The sequence below is a fragment of the Boleophthalmus pectinirostris genome, unplaced genomic scaffold (genome assembly GCF_026225935.1).
Source record: "Boleophthalmus pectinirostris isolate CB_2022bp ecotype Guang Dong unplaced genomic scaffold, ASM2622593v1 HiC_scaffold_18, whole genome shotgun sequence".
Classification (NCBI taxonomy): domain Eukaryota; kingdom Metazoa; phylum Chordata; class Actinopteri; order Gobiiformes; family Gobiidae; genus Boleophthalmus; species Boleophthalmus pectinirostris.
Window position 1 is genome coordinate 31,046,265 of NW_026571133.1, and position 16,811 is coordinate 31,063,075.

General features: G+C 36.6%; 3 protein-coding genes across 3 annotated transcripts in view; all 3 read right to left on the minus strand.

The window, feature by feature from the left end:
* Positions 1 to 49: 49 nt before the first annotated feature.
* Positions 50 to 1,897, minus strand: snrpd3l (small nuclear ribonucleoprotein D3 polypeptide, like). Its single transcript, XM_020940260.2, has 4 exons — positions 1,772 to 1,897; positions 1,166 to 1,308; positions 431 to 623; positions 50 to 256 (listed from the first exon to the last, which is right to left on the minus strand). The coding sequence occupies exons 2-4, from the start codon at positions 1,289 to 1,291 to the stop codon at positions 192 to 194; spliced, it is 384 nt and encodes a 127-aa protein (XP_020795919.1). The 5' UTR covers positions 1,292 to 1,308; positions 1,772 to 1,897; the 3' UTR covers positions 50 to 191.
* A 4,187-nt stretch (positions 1,898 to 6,084) lies between these two features.
* adora2ab (adenosine A2a receptor b) lies at positions 6,085 to 11,493 on the minus strand. Its single transcript, XM_055154084.1, has 6 exons — positions 11,341 to 11,493; positions 9,375 to 9,522; positions 8,999 to 9,294; positions 8,797 to 8,928; positions 7,977 to 8,080; positions 6,085 to 7,906 (listed from the first exon to the last, which is right to left on the minus strand). Exons 3-6 carry the CDS (start codon positions 9,196 to 9,198, stop codon positions 6,978 to 6,980), a joined length of 1,365 nt encoding a protein of 454 aa, XP_055010059.1. The 5' UTR covers positions 9,199 to 9,294; positions 9,375 to 9,522; positions 11,341 to 11,493; the 3' UTR covers positions 6,085 to 6,977.
* Positions 11,494 to 12,107: 614 nt separating this feature from the next.
* Positions 12,108 to 16,811, minus strand: part of bcr (BCR activator of RhoGEF and GTPase) — a 79,737-nt gene continuing 75,033 nt past the window's right edge. The window contains exons 18-23 of the mRNA XM_055154081.1: positions 16,676 to 16,785; positions 16,359 to 16,498; positions 16,000 to 16,134; positions 15,698 to 15,803; positions 15,190 to 15,352; positions 12,108 to 14,970 (exon numbers count right to left, since the gene is read on the minus strand). Coding sequence (XP_055010056.1) covers positions 14,881 to 14,970; positions 15,190 to 15,352; positions 15,698 to 15,803; positions 16,000 to 16,134; positions 16,359 to 16,498; positions 16,676 to 16,785 — 744 coding nt within the window. The 3' untranslated portion in view covers positions 12,108 to 14,880. The remainder of the gene's footprint in view (positions 14,971 to 15,189; positions 15,353 to 15,697; positions 15,804 to 15,999; positions 16,135 to 16,358; positions 16,499 to 16,675; positions 16,786 to 16,811) is intronic.

Genomic DNA, 16,811 nt, shown 5'->3' on the forward strand with positions numbered 1-16,811 from the left:
TATATGTATGTATTCTGGTGTAGTTCTAGTATACTGTAACAAATGGACATACATTTTAGAATTTATTTTCATAAAAAATGAAAATGAAGCAATAAACTGCGCAACATTGAAAACAAGAACCATGATATCCAATTCAGGGGCAAAAAATAAAAACAGATCTATATAACAAAGGAAAGAACATCCAGAGTGGTTTATCTCCTCTTTTGGAAAATGTTGCCTCTGCCGATTCCTCCACGGCCTCGACCACGTGCAGCCACTGTCCCCAAAAAGAAAAAAAAAAAAGAAGAAAAAAAATGGGGAAAGTCACACAAATATATAATGAAAAATGTTTCAACTGTAGACATCATTTGCAGAACTACTTTAACATTAACAGTACAGTACAGGGAAAATACTACTTAAGAACATGCTAAATATAATACAAACCACATACCCTGTGCTTTTAGAATAGCTGCTTTGCCTCTTCCAGCTCCAGATCCCTGGTTTTTGTTTTTCATGCTCTTTAACATGGGGGCATTTTTCAGCATGTCTGGTAGAATCAGAAATCTGATCTTGCTGCCCCGTATGTAGACCTGCTCCAGCTGTGCAACTCTCCCATCACGATAGGTAACTGTGATGTTGGACATCTACATGATAACAGGTGGAGAAATGAGACTTAAGAACACACATCTAAGAATAATTTACATTATGCAGGCTATATGACGAGAGTACCAATGTATTATTTTTTAATAAGTTAGTCAACTGTTGTATTACTTTTCTTACATTTTAAAATTTGCACTAAGTCGCCAAAGCCAGTCCTTAAAGATGTGACACTTTGATTATTGCATAAACAAATAACAGATGCACATCAGCGAAAGCAGAAGTAATGACACAAGTAAGATGGCATTTTGGGAGTGACTGGACAGTTTTACCAATTTTCAGAGCTTATCCCATTGTTATACCACACCCCTGTTTAGTCGATTAAGCCAGGGGTAATTGATGCATAGCATACTTTTAATCAGCCAACAATTTCTTTAATCAACTATAGTCCAAATGGCTCAGTAGTGAAATTATGGTGTTGTAGTTGGCAGCTACAATAATTGGCACAAAGACCTGTGTCAAATGAATGAATAACAATCTATTCTGAAAAATAGTTAAAACAGAACAATGGTTGGGTTTATTGGCCGACCTGGCAGTTCATGTTGTCCTCAGCTTCAATCAGCTTGCCCCGGTACACCTCTCCAGTGTTGGTCTCACAGGTCACGATGTGTCCCTCTGCTTCATGGAGGACTTTTATGGGGACGCCGATAGACATGTTTTGTTCTTATGTTCCTGCAAATAGACAAGGACAAGTGACAAGGATTGTTGTCAAATAAATAGTCCGACCATATTAGAGTTTCACAGTGCTTTGAACAATTTTACCTCGTCTCTAACGATATTAAACCGATTTCAGAACACAACATAATGGTAGCAGAATTAGCAGTTTAGTTAGCATTTTCTCTATTTTTTGAATGTATGCTTGCTTTTCGAACCCGTGTGTTCCGGTTATGTTTGCAATAGAACACCTTGAGTCGATAAAACATTTAAAGCAGAAAATGTACCCGCAATGTTTACTTTGCTTACGAATCGTAAGGAAAAAAAGTCGACAAAGCAAAGGCATGTTGTGAGGCGGAATCATACAGTCTATGGGCGGAATGAATGGATGAGCGCGATGAACCAGCGGTAAAATGTGCACGATAAAAAATTACATTCAACCATATCATTAAGACGGTAACAATAATTCTCACTTACTTACCTTTTGTAGTAAATGTAATTTATGGTGACCAGCCAACGTGCACTCGTCGCTTTCGCGTATGATCTTTTTGAGCCTTTTTCCGTCTTCCCACAATGCACTACCAATTCAGTGAAGTGCTTCCGGTCTATTTTAGCGGTGCTTTGTGGGAAATGAAGTTATGTAAAATTAACGAAGAACGTAAAGACCACAATACATCCCATAACTTGAGAAACATACAAATAATAAAAACAATAAGGTAAAATACAATAAACAAACAAACAAAAGTGTGATCACCAAAATTAAATCGAAGATTTGTGTGCGTTTGGTCTGCACTTGTCCTGAACAGATTTGATGTTTTTTTTTTTATCACTTTATTTTTATTATATTTGACAGGTTTGTAAACATAAGAAAATATAAAAAGAGGAGAAATAATAATGACAATGGAAGGAAATAAAACAAAACAGAAGCCTAGGTGACATTGATTATTCTACTTTTGCATATATGATGTCCATTTTTCCCATTTCTTCTTCATTTGTGCCTCTTGCAACCTCAGTCTATAAGTTATCTTTTCCATTAGATATATGTCCTTTATTGTAGATGTCCACTGATCCTTTGAAGGCACAGAAGTTGTGCCCCAGTTCCTGGTTATAGATTTTTTGGCCGCTAATGACATGACTTTGAAAAGATATATATCGCCTTGGTGAATAATGTTTTCTGAGAAGTTGCATAGATAGACCAGTTCAGGCGACAAAGGGACAGGATATCCCAGCACCTGCCCCAGTACATCACAAACCACCTCCCAAAATACAGTAATATTTGCACAATTCCAAAATATATGAGAATGGTCTACATTAATCTCTCCACATTTCTGCCAACACATTTGATGTATCCTTAACTGCTTACTCTTTAATTTAGGTGTAATAAAGAATCGAATCAGGTTCTTCCAGGCAAACTCCCTCCATGTTCGAGAGCAGGTGGTGGTGTGGTGATGCCGCCACATGTTTAACCAATCTTTATCTCCAATTTTTATGTTAAATTCTTTTTCCCAATTCCCCTTCACTATTAGAGTTGTGTTCTTATCGTTTTTAGTTAGGGCTTTATATAATGCTGAAATTATTCTAAGATTACCATCTTTATAGGCTTTAATTATTATTTGAATGACATCACTCTCTTCCATGGAGGGGTTCCCCTGTATTTCCCTTCTATGATAGTCTCTCATTTGAAGGTACCTGAAGAAATCATGTTTTCCAAGTTGATATTGCTTTGTCAAGTTCTGAAAACTCTCCAGCTGCCCATTTTTCTCCAGTACACACCAGGCAGTCATCCCTTTTGTTGTCCAGTATTTATAATTTTTGTCATATTTGGCTGGCATGAACTGACTATCATATGCCATCCATTTTAATTTTTTTGCATGGTTTTGAATCTTGTGCTTTCTAAGTATTTTAAACCATATAGTTAATGTATGATTTGTTATGGGATCTAGGTATAATTTATATTCTTCATATAACTCTTTATCTCCAATCATATTCTGAATTGGACCCTCCAGACTACTATTTTCAATATCCTTCCATTTTCCACTGTAATATGGATTACATCAGCAGTGCAGGTATCTTAATTGTGAGGCATAATAATATTCTTCCAACTTGGGTAAGCCCATCCCACCCTTTTCTTTGGGCAGCTGGAAAGTCTCATATCGCACTCTGGGTCTCTTGTTGTCCCAAATGAACCTAGAAAAAATCTTATTCCAAATTGTGAATTGTGTATTAGTGACCCGTACTGGTAGAGCTTGGAATAAAAATAAAAACCTGGGCAAGATGTTCATTTTTACAATATCAATTCTAGAGCTAAAGTCTAAAGGAAGGGTAGACCATCTTTCAATATCTTTCTGTATTCTTTCCTGTACTTGTGAATAATTCTTAGAATTTACTTCTAGAAAATCTGTTGTTATTTCAACCCCTAAATATTTAATGGATTGCATTTTCCAGTTAAATTTCAAGTTTTTTTTTATATTCTGGGAGGGAACATAATTGAATTTTAAAATTTGAGTTTTTGAGATATTTATTTTATAGCCAGACAAATATTCAAATGTGTCTAATAGGGTCATCAGTTCTGGGAGAGATTGATCCGGTTGTTCGAGGTAAGCAATGACATCGTCAGCAAAAAGTCCAATTTTATGTTCAACTCCATTTATTGTGACTCCTTTAATTTCGGGTTTTGCCTTACCGCCTGTGCCAGGGGTTCGATAAAGATAACAAACAGGGATGAGAGAGCCCACATCCCTGTCTTGTTGACCTTTCCAGCTGGATTCTTCCTGTCATATTTCCGTTTATTTTAATTCTTGCTGTAGGTTGAGAATATAATGTTTTTATAATGTCTACAGATTTGGTATTGAAGCCCATTCTTTCCAGAGTCAAGTACAGAAAATTCCAATTGACTGAGTCAAAGGCCTTCTCCGCGTCTATGCTCAACAGGACTACACTTCGATTTTGTCTTTGGGCTCTCTCTGTTATATGCAGGGTTCTCCTGATGTTGTCATGTGTCTGCCGTCTCTGTATGAACCCTGTCTGGTCTTCATCAATTAGATCAGACAGAAATGTGTTTAATCTTTTGGATATTATAGATGTATATATTTTATAGTCTATGTTTAACACTGAAATAGGTCTATAATTAGCACAGGTTTGTTTGTTTTTGCCTGGTTTTAAAATAACTGATATTATTGCTTCTGACCATGAAGCTGGTAATTTATTTTCTTTTAGTGTCCAATTTAATGAATTATGTAAGATCGGTATCAGTTCATTTTTAAATACTTTGTACCATTCAGCTGGGAAACCGTCACTACCAGGTGATTTACTCTTCTTTAGGGAGCCTATGGCACCAAGTATTTCTTCTCTTGTGATCTCTGCTGTTAACGTGTTATTTTGATTTAAACCAATTGATGGGAGATCCATTTGTTGAAGAAAATTTCTCTTACATTCTTCACTTGCTGAAGGAGGCTGTGAATACAGTTTTTTGTAAAAATTTGTAAAAATTCTTTCAATATCTTCAGGTTTTTTAAGTAATCTGTTGTTCTCTGGATCTTTAATTTCGTAAATTGTATTTAATGCTTGCTGTTTTTTAATTCTTTTGGCTAATAGTTTGGTAGATCTAGGTCCCATTTTGTAGTAACTTTGTTTAAAATAGATATGTTTTCTCTCCATTTCTTCTATTAATATATTTTTAATTTGTTTTTTTGTGTCTTGGATCTGTTGACAGATTTCCATTGTTTTTGTTTTTACAAATTGTACTTCGAGTTCTTTAAAGTCTTCCACAACATTCTTCATACCTTTCTATTTTACTTTTCTTCAACCATGCTGTTTTAGCTATTAGCTGTCCCCGAATAACTGCTTTCAGGGCATCCCACATCACTGTTGGGTCTACCTCTCCGTTATCATTCTCTTCTATGTATTGTTGTATTTCCTTTTTTATGTCTTTCACAATTTCGTGGTTATTCAGAATGCCCACATTCATTCTCCACAAGGTCAGTTTTTTTCTATTCGAGATGTTGATTTTCATGTATAGAGCATCATGGTCAGATACATCTGCACATTCAATTTTACATTCTTCCACTCTATATCCTTCTGATTTGTTAGTAAAAAAAATAATCTATCTGTGAATGTACTTTATGTCTGGCAGAGTAGTGGGTAAATTCTTTCTCAAAGGGATGCATGGTTCTCCATATATCTATCAGTCCTAATTCTTCTAGGGACAGTTTAACAAATTTGGATACACTCTTTTTGTTTTTATGGGTACTTGTTGTGTCCAATCTATGATTCAAGACTACATTGAAATCCCCCCCACATATTAAAATACCCTCAGCCTCCATTGCAATTACATTAAACAAAGACTTGAAAAACAGTTTGTCACTATCAGGAGGCGCATATACATTAACTACTGTAATCTTTACATCCTCCACCCTTCCTCTTATTATAATGTATTGCCCATCTTTTCCCTTTATCTCTTTCTCCAACTCTACAGATTTGATGTTAACCTGATCTCCATATGGTAAAGTCTAGGGCTGTAGAAAAGCATTTTAGTCATATAACTTTCAAAGAATTTTAAATTATGATATAGTTGCACATTTAGATATCTAGATAAACATTACTTTTCTTTTAAATCTGGGGACATAGAGTTGTTTTTTTCTTTTTTTTTAAGTATACCCTGAAGCTAGAGAATACAATCCTAAATACTCATATTAATTTTTGTTGAAATTATGGATAAAGATAGGAAGAAAATGACCTTTCAGTCTGTAGACTTTCAGTGACATCAACAAGAACACATACAATCTTATGACTGTATAAAATGTGTATACAACATATTTTAATATGTTTAATATATTATTTTAACAAATTTAAATAAAAAACACAATTTGCATAGTTTATGACAATGTCATAGAATGAAAAGAATATGCAAAAGTTTAAATATACAAATGAGTGAATAACAAGCCCTGTATGTTTACACTATCTGCTGAGACCATGGAGAGAACAGCTAGGTAATGTGGCCTAATGCAGACTGTTTAAAGTGCAAGGACCTTTTAATGAGGAAACGCTAAGTATAATGGCATAATAAAAGACATCACCAAATGAAGGTTAGTTTGATTTCCATTGCATTTGGGTCATTGACTGGCGTCAGTTTCTCTGTAAACACAATTGGCTTTAGTCCTCAGTGTCAAATACTATAGTGTAAGTACAGTATGTTTGAGCTGCCAAATGCCCAAGAGAAGAGATAGTTAAGCAGTTGTTTTGTTTTGGCTAGTGTTCACTGGTCAGTTATAGCTCTGATGCAATAGTACTATATTATACTAGGCAGCATTTGTTGCCTAGCAATTATCAAATCAATGATCAAACCATACAATTCAGTGCTTATTCTCAGAAATGGCCTCACTCTCAGCCTCGGGTTCACCCAAAATGTTGATTTTTCATTAAATATTTCATTAAGTACCTTTTGTTCAGACAAAAATATGAAACGCTAAACTTTATTTCAAAATAATAAAATAATATGAATCAAGAATCATTACATATTGTTGACCAGCTTAATAAGAGTGCCCACACATCATTAAATAGTCTCAAAACAGAATTAAGTTGAAGATGTTTGCCTCTCATTCAAGATGCGTAGTTCATTCTGAATAGAAAATTATTTCCTATGGAACTCTCCTGGTTGACAGAATCATTGGATATTGAAAATATTTATGCTATGAGACTTCTGGAAGTTTTGTTGATTGCTTTGAACCAGTCTGTCTTTGCATGACAACTTGAACATTGACAAAGGTAATGTTTTGGTCATTGTCCATTGCTTTCAGAAGATCCCTATGATTATCTCCATAAGGCACTGATTGGTCCCCTAAGAAGAACTGCTGATGGACCTGCGAAACATGTGTGTTAACTTTGTGTCCATTTGGTACAATAACATTTGACGTTGTGCCCAATGTTGTCCTGTTGTTTGGGCCTTCATGTGCAGCTTTTGGTGGCAGGTTTTCAGAAGCTGAGTCTACAGTGTAACTATTCACCACTGTGCTGCATGAAGACCCTTCTTTACTTGTGTGACAGGATGATCGCCTTCTATAACTAGATACAGAGTTATTGCAGTTCATAACATCTCTCTTCTGTCTGTCTCTGCACCCAAGTATATGCTGAGACAGAATCCTTCGAAATGTGTGTCTAAACTCCCTAATGCGGTATGCGTAGATAAAAGGATTGACAACCGAGTTTGCATGTGACAAAATAATTGCAATGTTCATGACCCAGATGTGTGGACGCTCACAGCCATGACACAGGTGGTTGAAGCAGTTGATGATATGTAATGGCAGCCAGCAAAAGGCAAACAGACCAACAATAATGGCGAGGGACTTGGCTGCGTGAACCTCCTTCTGCAGGGTAGTTTTTGAGGAGACTGTTGGGACCTCGCCACTAGGCCGTGCAAGTGCACATTTAAGTCCAATAAGTCTGAGCTGGCGTCGAGCAGCCATGAATATGTTAGCGTAGATGACCAGCATAGCGACTAGGGGCATCAACACGCATCCAAAGAAGTTGAAATACACCATGTAATGTAGGGTGACCACACCCTCAAACAAGCACTCCGTCATGCCGCGAGGGCAGCTGTTGCTGTTGGTAGTGTTTCCCCCTGTGAAAAACAATTATTTCAAACATTAGGTGCTTAAAGGTGAAGTTAAGGCACAAAGAAGTCAAATCACCTGTGTTCCAGCCCATCATTGGGGTTAGACCAATTGCCACAGAAAGCAACCAACACAAAGCAATAATGTTTTTAGCTCTCTGTCCTGTGACAACACTGCTGTATCTGAAACATAAGAGGGAAACAATATTAAAGGACCATTGATAACATTACTGTATATTAGATGATTGAAAACCTAGTTTCAAATAAATAAGAAAGGTAACAATAAATAGTTTAAAATATTGTATTTCAAATGCAGTGTTTAAAAACAACCCCTACCCGCCTGTATTTTCTGCAGTGCTTTCCAAGTTAGTGCTATTTTGTCAGGGCTACATGCCAGAACTGACCTACCTAACGGCTTCAAGGTAAAAACTGAAATTGAAAGTTGCAACTGCAGTTGCAGTAAACAGAAAATAACATTTGCGTTACAAGTTATTCTACAAACGATTCACCCAGATGTAACTATATGTAACAGTATAGTACAACAAAAAGGTGGCTATGGTGTCCATCCATCCATTTTGTTCCGCTTATCCGGGGCCGGGTCACAGGGGCAGCAGTCTAAATAGGGACTCCCATACTTCCTCACCCCAGACACTTCCTCTAGCTTCTCCAAACAGTCTGACATGTCCCCCCCGGACCTGTTTGCTTTGGGTGACCCTACCAGGGGCATGAAGCCCCCAACAACATAGCTGCTGGGATCATTCGGATCATTCAGGTATTCACACCCTTCCACCATGTTAAGATGACGGTTCAAGGAGGGGCCATGATGTTATACATACACATGTACATACACACACATACCAATTATTGTTTTATTGTAATCCTATACTGTATTTTGTCACCTGAGTGGATTCTTGATGGCGATGTATCGATCTACAGCAATGGCCAGCAGACTGAAGATAGAACTCTGTGTGAGCACCAGGACAAAGCAGGCGATGAAGAGACAGCCATAGAAGTGGGCACAGAATCCAGTACTATGGTTAACAAGACATGGCATTAATATAGATATTTTTTGTATATTGTTGAAGTTTGATGAGTCTGTACCTTATGGCAATAGCAAAGGGTATGGCAAGCAACCCCACTGCAATGTCTGCCACAGCCAAAGACACCACAAACAAGTTGGTGACACTCTGCAAGTTGGAGTTGAGGCAAACAGCCCAACACACCAGAACATTACCGACCACTGCCAAACAAGCCATGACCACCTCCAGGCCAATGTAAACCAGATGGCCATTCTTTATCATGGTGACCCTATCTTCTTCGTCTTTCCTCTTTCATCCCCCACAGTTAGCCATGCAAAGTGACTTCACAACACTTGGAAACTTTTTGAACTGCATACTCTAATATGAGGTCAGAATGAGTGTGTCAGCTGATATAAAAAAAAAGACAGGAAGTCCTCACCACAATGTGTTTGCTTTACCTTTGATTCTCACAGCCTATCAGCCGTCCTCATTTACCATCAACCTCCGTTTTTGTTCCTACTTGTTTTTGCGGTAAATTGTAGCACTGTAAATGTAACCTTATTGAGAGATTTGATAGTGGATGGGAAGCCAAGTTAAAGCAGTAATCTGTGAAGGAAAAACAGGTACAATGTCACTGCCGGTACAAATAGTCTGTATTTGAGTACACAGGTCAAAAAAACATCTATCTTTGTGAGAGGAGAGGACAGATTGTTTTCTAAACTCGGTCAAAGGAAAGACTTTAACAATGCACCCTTTATTTCAAGAAAGTTTCCCGAAAAACTACTCAATCCTGACACTGGCACAGGCTCTTTTACACTGAGAGCCAAAAATAGCCAGTTTTGATACTTGATAGTTTGTATTCTCGTGGGCCAAATGAAAGGTACAGGTGTTCTAAGGTAAAATGACTGCTCAGTGGTGCCAAGGTTGCATAGTACATGGAATCTGACAAGATAAGATTGGAAAGGATTGAGTGCATTTCAATATGATACTTGATGCTTGACTTAGACTAAGTGTACCTCATAGAATGGAATAGGATAGATAGGATAGGAATTCCTGGATCCCAGGAATTGTTATGCACATTACACTTCCGAGCTAAAACATATTAATTACAGGTGTTTTTAACACATTTGATAGTTGTATTAAACAAGCGAGGCATTTTGTGTCTTTTCTCTTAAATAATAGTTGTACTGTGTACAAGTGTATTAAACACCTTTATCATACCACACAGTTCCAATATGGAAGTGTTTAGACTAATGCACAGGTAGTTAGTCATTGGTGATTTTCCCTTTGCATATAATTATAACTAATATTTAACTAGAAGTCAGCCTACCCTTTTTCCACTGTGGTAAAGAGTAATGTGATTCATATGTCACTGTGTTTGACATACAAGTGTACAAATGACAAAGAGAAAGACCGTAAAAGCACTCAGGCATGTCAGATGCCACATACAGTTAAAGTGTACAAACATAAAACATGAATAGAGTATATATATATATATATATATATATATATATATACACACATGTATATAGAATATAATATATATATATATATATATATATATATATATATATATATATATATAGAGAGAGAGAGAGAGAGAGAGAGAGAGAGAGAGAGAGAGAGAGAGAGAGAGATAAATAGATAGATAGATAGATGGATAGATAGATATTGATAATAATGCTTTTGAACTTTTCTATGTGTCACATATTTATCTTACAATTTTAAAATAGTTATTGATTTTGTTTGATCACATTTTTATTTTTTTTGTCTACTTTTATCAAAATTTGCAAACAATGAATATTAGTGGAGGCAAAGTTCAGCATTACTTAAGTTGTTCTTGGAAGCAATAAAACTGAGGTGGTTGGTGCCTGGATGAGAGTCACATGTATAATAATAATATTAAGCCAATGAAACAGTTGCATCATCCACTGTTCATTGGTTTACAGTAACCGACAATGCAGCCGAATTGGGACGACTGCATTGTCAGTCTTGCGTGTCAGATGAGCTATTAACAGCCAATAACGGATGTGATAAGAGCCATGCATGTGCATCCTGTCATGTAGGATATCATTGCCTTGTGTCAGTCATTGTGCACGCTGTAGCCTACTTCAACTAATGGCAAAGAAAACCAAAAGCTATAGCCTAGATGTCAAGGTGGCATTGTAGTGTGAGCAAAACGGGAGCTATTTCGAATAGGCTTAAATAAAACAGACATGAATCAAAGTGGAAGTCTGGAAACTACAATTCTAGTCGCCTATTGTACCATCATTTTTGTCTCTTTGTGTATAGGCTAAATATTCATACAATATAAATATAAAATAGTCAGCATAATTTCGTACTTCTGAAAAGAAAAATCATCACATCATCACATTTCCAAAACAATTTTGAAGCAATATTAACTATCAACCAAATAATTCTTACCGTGTTGTGATCACTCGAGGCTCCGTAGTGATCACAAAAAAAAAGAAAAAAAAAAAAAAAAAAATGTTCGGTGAAGCAATGTGCATAACTGTTATAATCCAGTGCAGTGGTTGCAGGTGTATTCACTCACACACGACTGAATGAACAGGAAAATACAGCTCCAGAGAGTGAGTAAAATCGTCACACCCCCGAAAGTGGCCCCCAGCTTCTTGCGTAAATGTGCGTAAATGTGTGAACATCACTTTGCGTTTGCACACCTACGCCATAAAATTGTCTGTTATTTTGTTTTTCACACGATGCCTTTGTCATGGTTTTCAAATGCTTAATTTGTAGTATAGGTCTACTTTAGTGTGGTTTTAGGGAACTAGGCTAGGATTTTTTTTATTTTTTATTTATTTGTTTTTATTTTTTTATATACATCAAGGCAGTAGTAGAGCATTATGCTTCCTGGTGTAGATCTAGTATGTAATAAACTTAATCTACCATCTTTTTATGGAAAGCTGACTTTGTAGGTCTAGACTTAATGACTTAATAATTATAATGGAGTATTTATGGTTTCAGAAAAGTTCAAATAAAACCATAATTTACATGATTTGTATGAATGGTTTTATAGATATCCTGCTATCTTAAGTATAATCCCCAGTTTGAAATGAAATAGTTTTATAATGTTGTGTTATCTTCCATAAAGTTCAAGAGAGACTAGGTGTAGATACAGAAGGTTTTTATTTAACATTTTGTGTACAAACAAAGGCCGCAACTGCCTTCCAATGCCTTTTCTTTTTACAGTTCTAGCAGAACGTTGACTACTGAAGAGTAACCAAAGTCAGAGCGAGATATAAACTGCAGCTTGTTGTCCTGAAAGTACTGTACTTAGCAAATATTTCAAGTTGTGAAGAAGCTCAAAAAGAGAACTACACTATTAAAAGATTGTGACAAGTTTATTATTATTATGTATTTTGTTTCATACTAAAATGTTAAATGTTTTCAGCCAAGTACTGAAGGATTGTGAATATTGTGGTATCTCATGGAAGGTACATGCAGTTACACAGACAATCAACAGACCAAAACAATGCCATTTGACACTCTCTCCTCTACCAGCAACGGCTACTGACTGACTTTTATTTGGACTAAAGTTTTGGCAATTCCATCTATTATCAACAATCAATGGATGCCACATTAAATAGAATGGATACCAAATTTTCACTTTTCTATAATACATATTATACAAATCTATGGAAAATAGGAGAATGTTTTGAATAGACCCTGCCCCTACTGAATCAAACAATCACAGTGGCCAGTCCATTGTACATTACACCTAAAGCAGGGCTGGAGTTTTACACATTAGTCATTGATTTGGGACAGTAGTAACAATATTAATATGACAAAGTGATCAAAACATAATATCCCTAACATTAATTTAGTTTTCAGATGATAATATTCATAAAATAAATAGATACAGTAGACTTTCTTTGAGCAAGCTGTATCAAAACAAAAATAAATACAAGTGAACAGAAAATAATGAGTACAAAAAAACAGTTAGCACAGCGCTACAGTCAGATGAATGTGTACAGCACAGTATGAGCTAAGACAATGCTAAGTTTCCAGGTCCTGTCTTAGCAAATAGAAGATGTATGTGTCTCCACAGCAAAGGCAACAAGAGACTAATAACTTGGTTGTAATAGTCAATAATCTCACTGACCTTGAATGTGTCACAGGCGCAAAGCAAAAGTGTTGAGGCACAAGAGGACGCAGTAGTGTAGGCAATAGGGTTTGAAACAAAGGTACTTTAGATAACACAAGTAAGTGACGCTACAGTAAGTGTAAGACAGTGGTTTTGTTGCCATTTTTAGGACTTTGGCCTCTGAAAATTTGATGCACATGCCACGCTAACATAAACTAATACATCTGAGCATTGATAGTGTCAAAGAGAACAAAAACATCCAGGATAAGTCTTTTGGTAATGTGATGGACTAAGCCCTTATACTGACTAGCATATGAGATGATGCCAGGACACTTTTATACTGTGCTTTTTTTCTAAAATGCTTTAGAAAGGGACAACTCTAAAATTTAAGACTTAAGTAATAAATCACATTTGTGACAACAGAAAATCTAAAACATGCCTGCATGTTACCAAACTACAAAGAAAGAGAAAAATATTTTGGCCATAAAATTGGACACCCTCAGGAGAGAGAAAGACAGAAAAGACATAATGTAATCTTCCTTCATTCACTCATAAAATTGCTCCACACTGGTCAGACATACTAAGCGCTCAGGTCACTTGAATAGTAAAACAGTAGTTTGAACATCAGAGAGTGCACTTCTGCAGCCACCACTCACATAGAACTAAACAATAATGTATACAGAATATTGTGTGTGCTGTATTATGACATTGCATAATGTCTAAACTACGTAGTTCTCTGGACATGAGCACACATCCATTTGCTACACAGCTTGTGCCTTTTCCATGGCAGCATACACTATGTAACAGTGCATGTAACCATCAACCATCAATAACAATAGGCTGGAGCAGTTGAGCAGTGTCTAAAATAAAAAGGCTAAATCCTGCTTTTCACTGCAAGACCTGAAGTCAAGGCTAAAACCTACCATATCCAACCCAAAAAGACACAAATAATAATTTCACCCAGGACCCCAAAATAAGTTACATTAATAACAATGAGTATATTGTTAATCAAAAGTAAAGAATACAACTTTAAAGTTTATGTACATACAGTATCTGTAAATACATCTTGTTCTGTTTCACCTACTAAGTAACTCATTTTGGCAAGATGTCCTATGTTACAGAAAAAGGACTTATTGTATGCTCAATGTTCATATGTTAGAAAATATATTGCTTCCTGGTTATTTAAGCTGCAGACTATTGTAGGACATAAACACAACACAAAGACAAACTGTTTCCTTTAAGTGTGACATCTGTGAAGACTCCCAGTGCAGTGTGCAGCAGCTTTTCACTTGTACTGCTTTTTCTCCAACCAGCGCTGTTTACGTTGTAAACACTTGAGTGGACAGGTGTGGTGCTCCTGTGGCTTTCTTGACATGAACAAGAAAAGGCCAATAATGTGGCAAGTCCTGTGCAAGACTACTTCAAAAGTCCAAAGAGAAATTGCAGAAATTACTTTTAACAAACTATACATTTGTATATTGTGACATGACTTGGAGGTTGAGATAACTCGCTGATGTTAATTTAACACTAATGATTGTCCAAAAGTAAAAACAGTTTAATGGTCATGAGAACAGAGTTTTGTTTTGATGTGGTCCCATTCATAGTGTTGTTTGCTTATAGACCATTCCAGGTTTAAAGATGAAGGTAAAGATGAGGAGAGCATATCACTGCATTCAGGAGAGAATGTGTGATGCAGTGTAAGAAGAGAAACAAACATGGAGGACCATACACTATGACCTCCTGCTCCAGTGGCACCTTCAAGGTTTTTTCAAGACGCCAGTCAAAGTCTTGAGTCAATTTAAAACATCCTACAGTCAGCTCACTTTGAGCCAGTGTCTTTATACATGATGTCCTGGGTCTCACACTTCTGTGGAGAAGAGGATGCTCTGCCGTTTACTGTCTGGAGTGGGGATGGTTTCCAGCTGCAGAAAGTATAACAGCACCTGGACCTGAGGAGGGAAATAATATAATTATTATGCATGTTTTGTTACTCTGGACTGTCTGTGGAAAGTTTGGGATTATACACATTTTGCATTTCACTCAGATTATACACTTTTTTTGAGTGCAACTTCTTCTTTAATTCTCTTCTGTGTGAACTAAGTTGCTCAAAATAAACAGATAGTAGTGTATTTATAGTAAGCACATGGCTAGTTATTGTAGTGTCTGACCTGTGACATGACTTCCTGGGACCAGCTGTCACCCATGCTGATTGGCTGCGTGGGGTTGGCAGGGATCTTGCTGTCCTTCTCAGAAGGCCTCAGTAAGGTCGGCCCAAACACTGTTGCCAGGTTGTGGAGGGACATCTTGTTGATGCTCTCCTTCTCTGCCACCCTGAAAGAACACAGGCATATTATCAGAAGAATAATGGCTATGGAGAGTATTTTATTCCAAATTGTGTAAATCTATCACAGCAATACCCAGGTAAATCATATAATGGCACCTAGTATATTATTTATTATTATTTTGACCTAGATTTCAATGTTTTATATTATACTGGAATGTTATATAAGTCTTTGTTTTTATACACAACACCAAGTTACTACAAATTCTACCACAACTTCCTACTGGAAGACACAAATATACACAAATATTAGACATATGGTAACATTATGCTATATTTGCTTTCAATGAACAATGTTACATATTCCTATGTAAATAGCTCTTTGTGTCCCTCACCTTTTGAGGTGATCCAATAGAAAAAGGAACGTGACTAGGTTGGGCTCTGGCAGTGACAGCAGGAGGTTCAGCATACAGCTTTCTTTGGCAACACTGTCCGTGAGCGCTGCAATGAAAAGATAATGTATGTAAGATAATAATGTATGTCTATTCATTGTTTATTCAACAGTCCCAGAATTAATCTTTTCAGGGAGCATTCATTGTTGTTTAAGACTCAGTTTACAACTAGTCTCTCAGTTCATTGCCTTATTGATTAGACGGGCCTGTATCACCTGTCAATAATGTAAATGAAAGTAACTCACTGATTCCGCCTGCAAAGTTGGGGTAGAGTTCATCAGTAAATAGTGGTTCTGGCAGCTCCCTGAAGTACAGCTTCAATGTCCCAGCAATGGCATTCACGTCCATTTCACTCATCATCACTGATACATCCTTGTTATCTGATATAGGAATAAGAATCAAAAACTCTGATAATTTCAAAAGTTATCAACGATGCTATACATTTACAAACTGGGGGAAGTTAGCTTGTATAATATTTATTTCTTTATTCAATAAATTGGGAACTAAAAAGCTTACAAGCAGAAATAATACACTAATTTCATACAGACTATTTAACACAATTGGTGCTGAATAGAATTATTTGTAGTGGAAAAACTTTACTTACTTGTATCAAATGCTGTTTTCAGAGCTTGTATGTCAGTGGCTACTCCTGATACTCTGTAGATTCCAACCTCCTCCATCCCTCTCCTCTCGATCTCCTCCACACACTGCCGAACTATGTAGGGTACTTTGGAACGCTCTCGCCTATGTAGGAGTCACAACATTGAATAAAGTCCACTGAATACAATTGCATTTGTTGGAATAAAGCTATTATTTTACTGTATGTACTACTTAAAGCCTTAAAGCCCTAATCAAAATACAGTGTTGCCATTTTGGTCATTAGAAATCTAATTTAGCCTTTATAATTTCAAATCATCTCACTTGGTAACTGTAGAAAGTTTGACCCCAAACACGCCCATGGGTTTCCGGGAGGGCATCCTCTTCAGACTGAACTCCCGACTGGTGAATTTCATAGACAGTTTTACCTCGATCTATCACAATAGGACAGAGGATACAA

What these genes read in the sequence shown, in the direction of transcription:
- adora2ab (XM_055154084.1), bottom strand. Translation starts at nt 9,198, where the DNA reads ATGATAAAGAATGGCCATCTGGTTTACATTGGCCTGGAGGTGGTCATG. An exon ending in GCCATCAAGAATCCACTCAG is followed by an intron (nt 8,081 to 8,796) that starts GTGACAAAATAC and finishes CTTATGTTTCAG; the next exon opens with ATACAGCAGTGTTGTCACAG. An exon ending in AATGATGGGCTGGAACACAG is followed by an intron (nt 7,907 to 7,976) that starts GTGATTTGACTT and finishes TGTTTTTCACAG; the next exon opens with GGGGAAACACTACCAACAGC.
- snrpd3l (XM_020940260.2), bottom strand. Translation starts at nt 1,291, where the DNA reads ATGTCTATCGGCGTCCCCATAAAAGTCCTCCATGAAGCAGAGGGACAC. An exon ending in AGGACAACATGAACTGCCAG is followed by an intron (nt 624 to 1,165) that starts GTCGGCCAATAA and finishes GTTATCATGTAG; the next exon opens with ATGTCCAACATCACAGTTAC. An exon ending in AGCTATTCTAAAAGCACAGG is followed by an intron (nt 257 to 430) that starts GTATGTGGTTTG and finishes TTTTGGGGACAG; the next exon opens with TGGCTGCACGTGGTCGAGGC.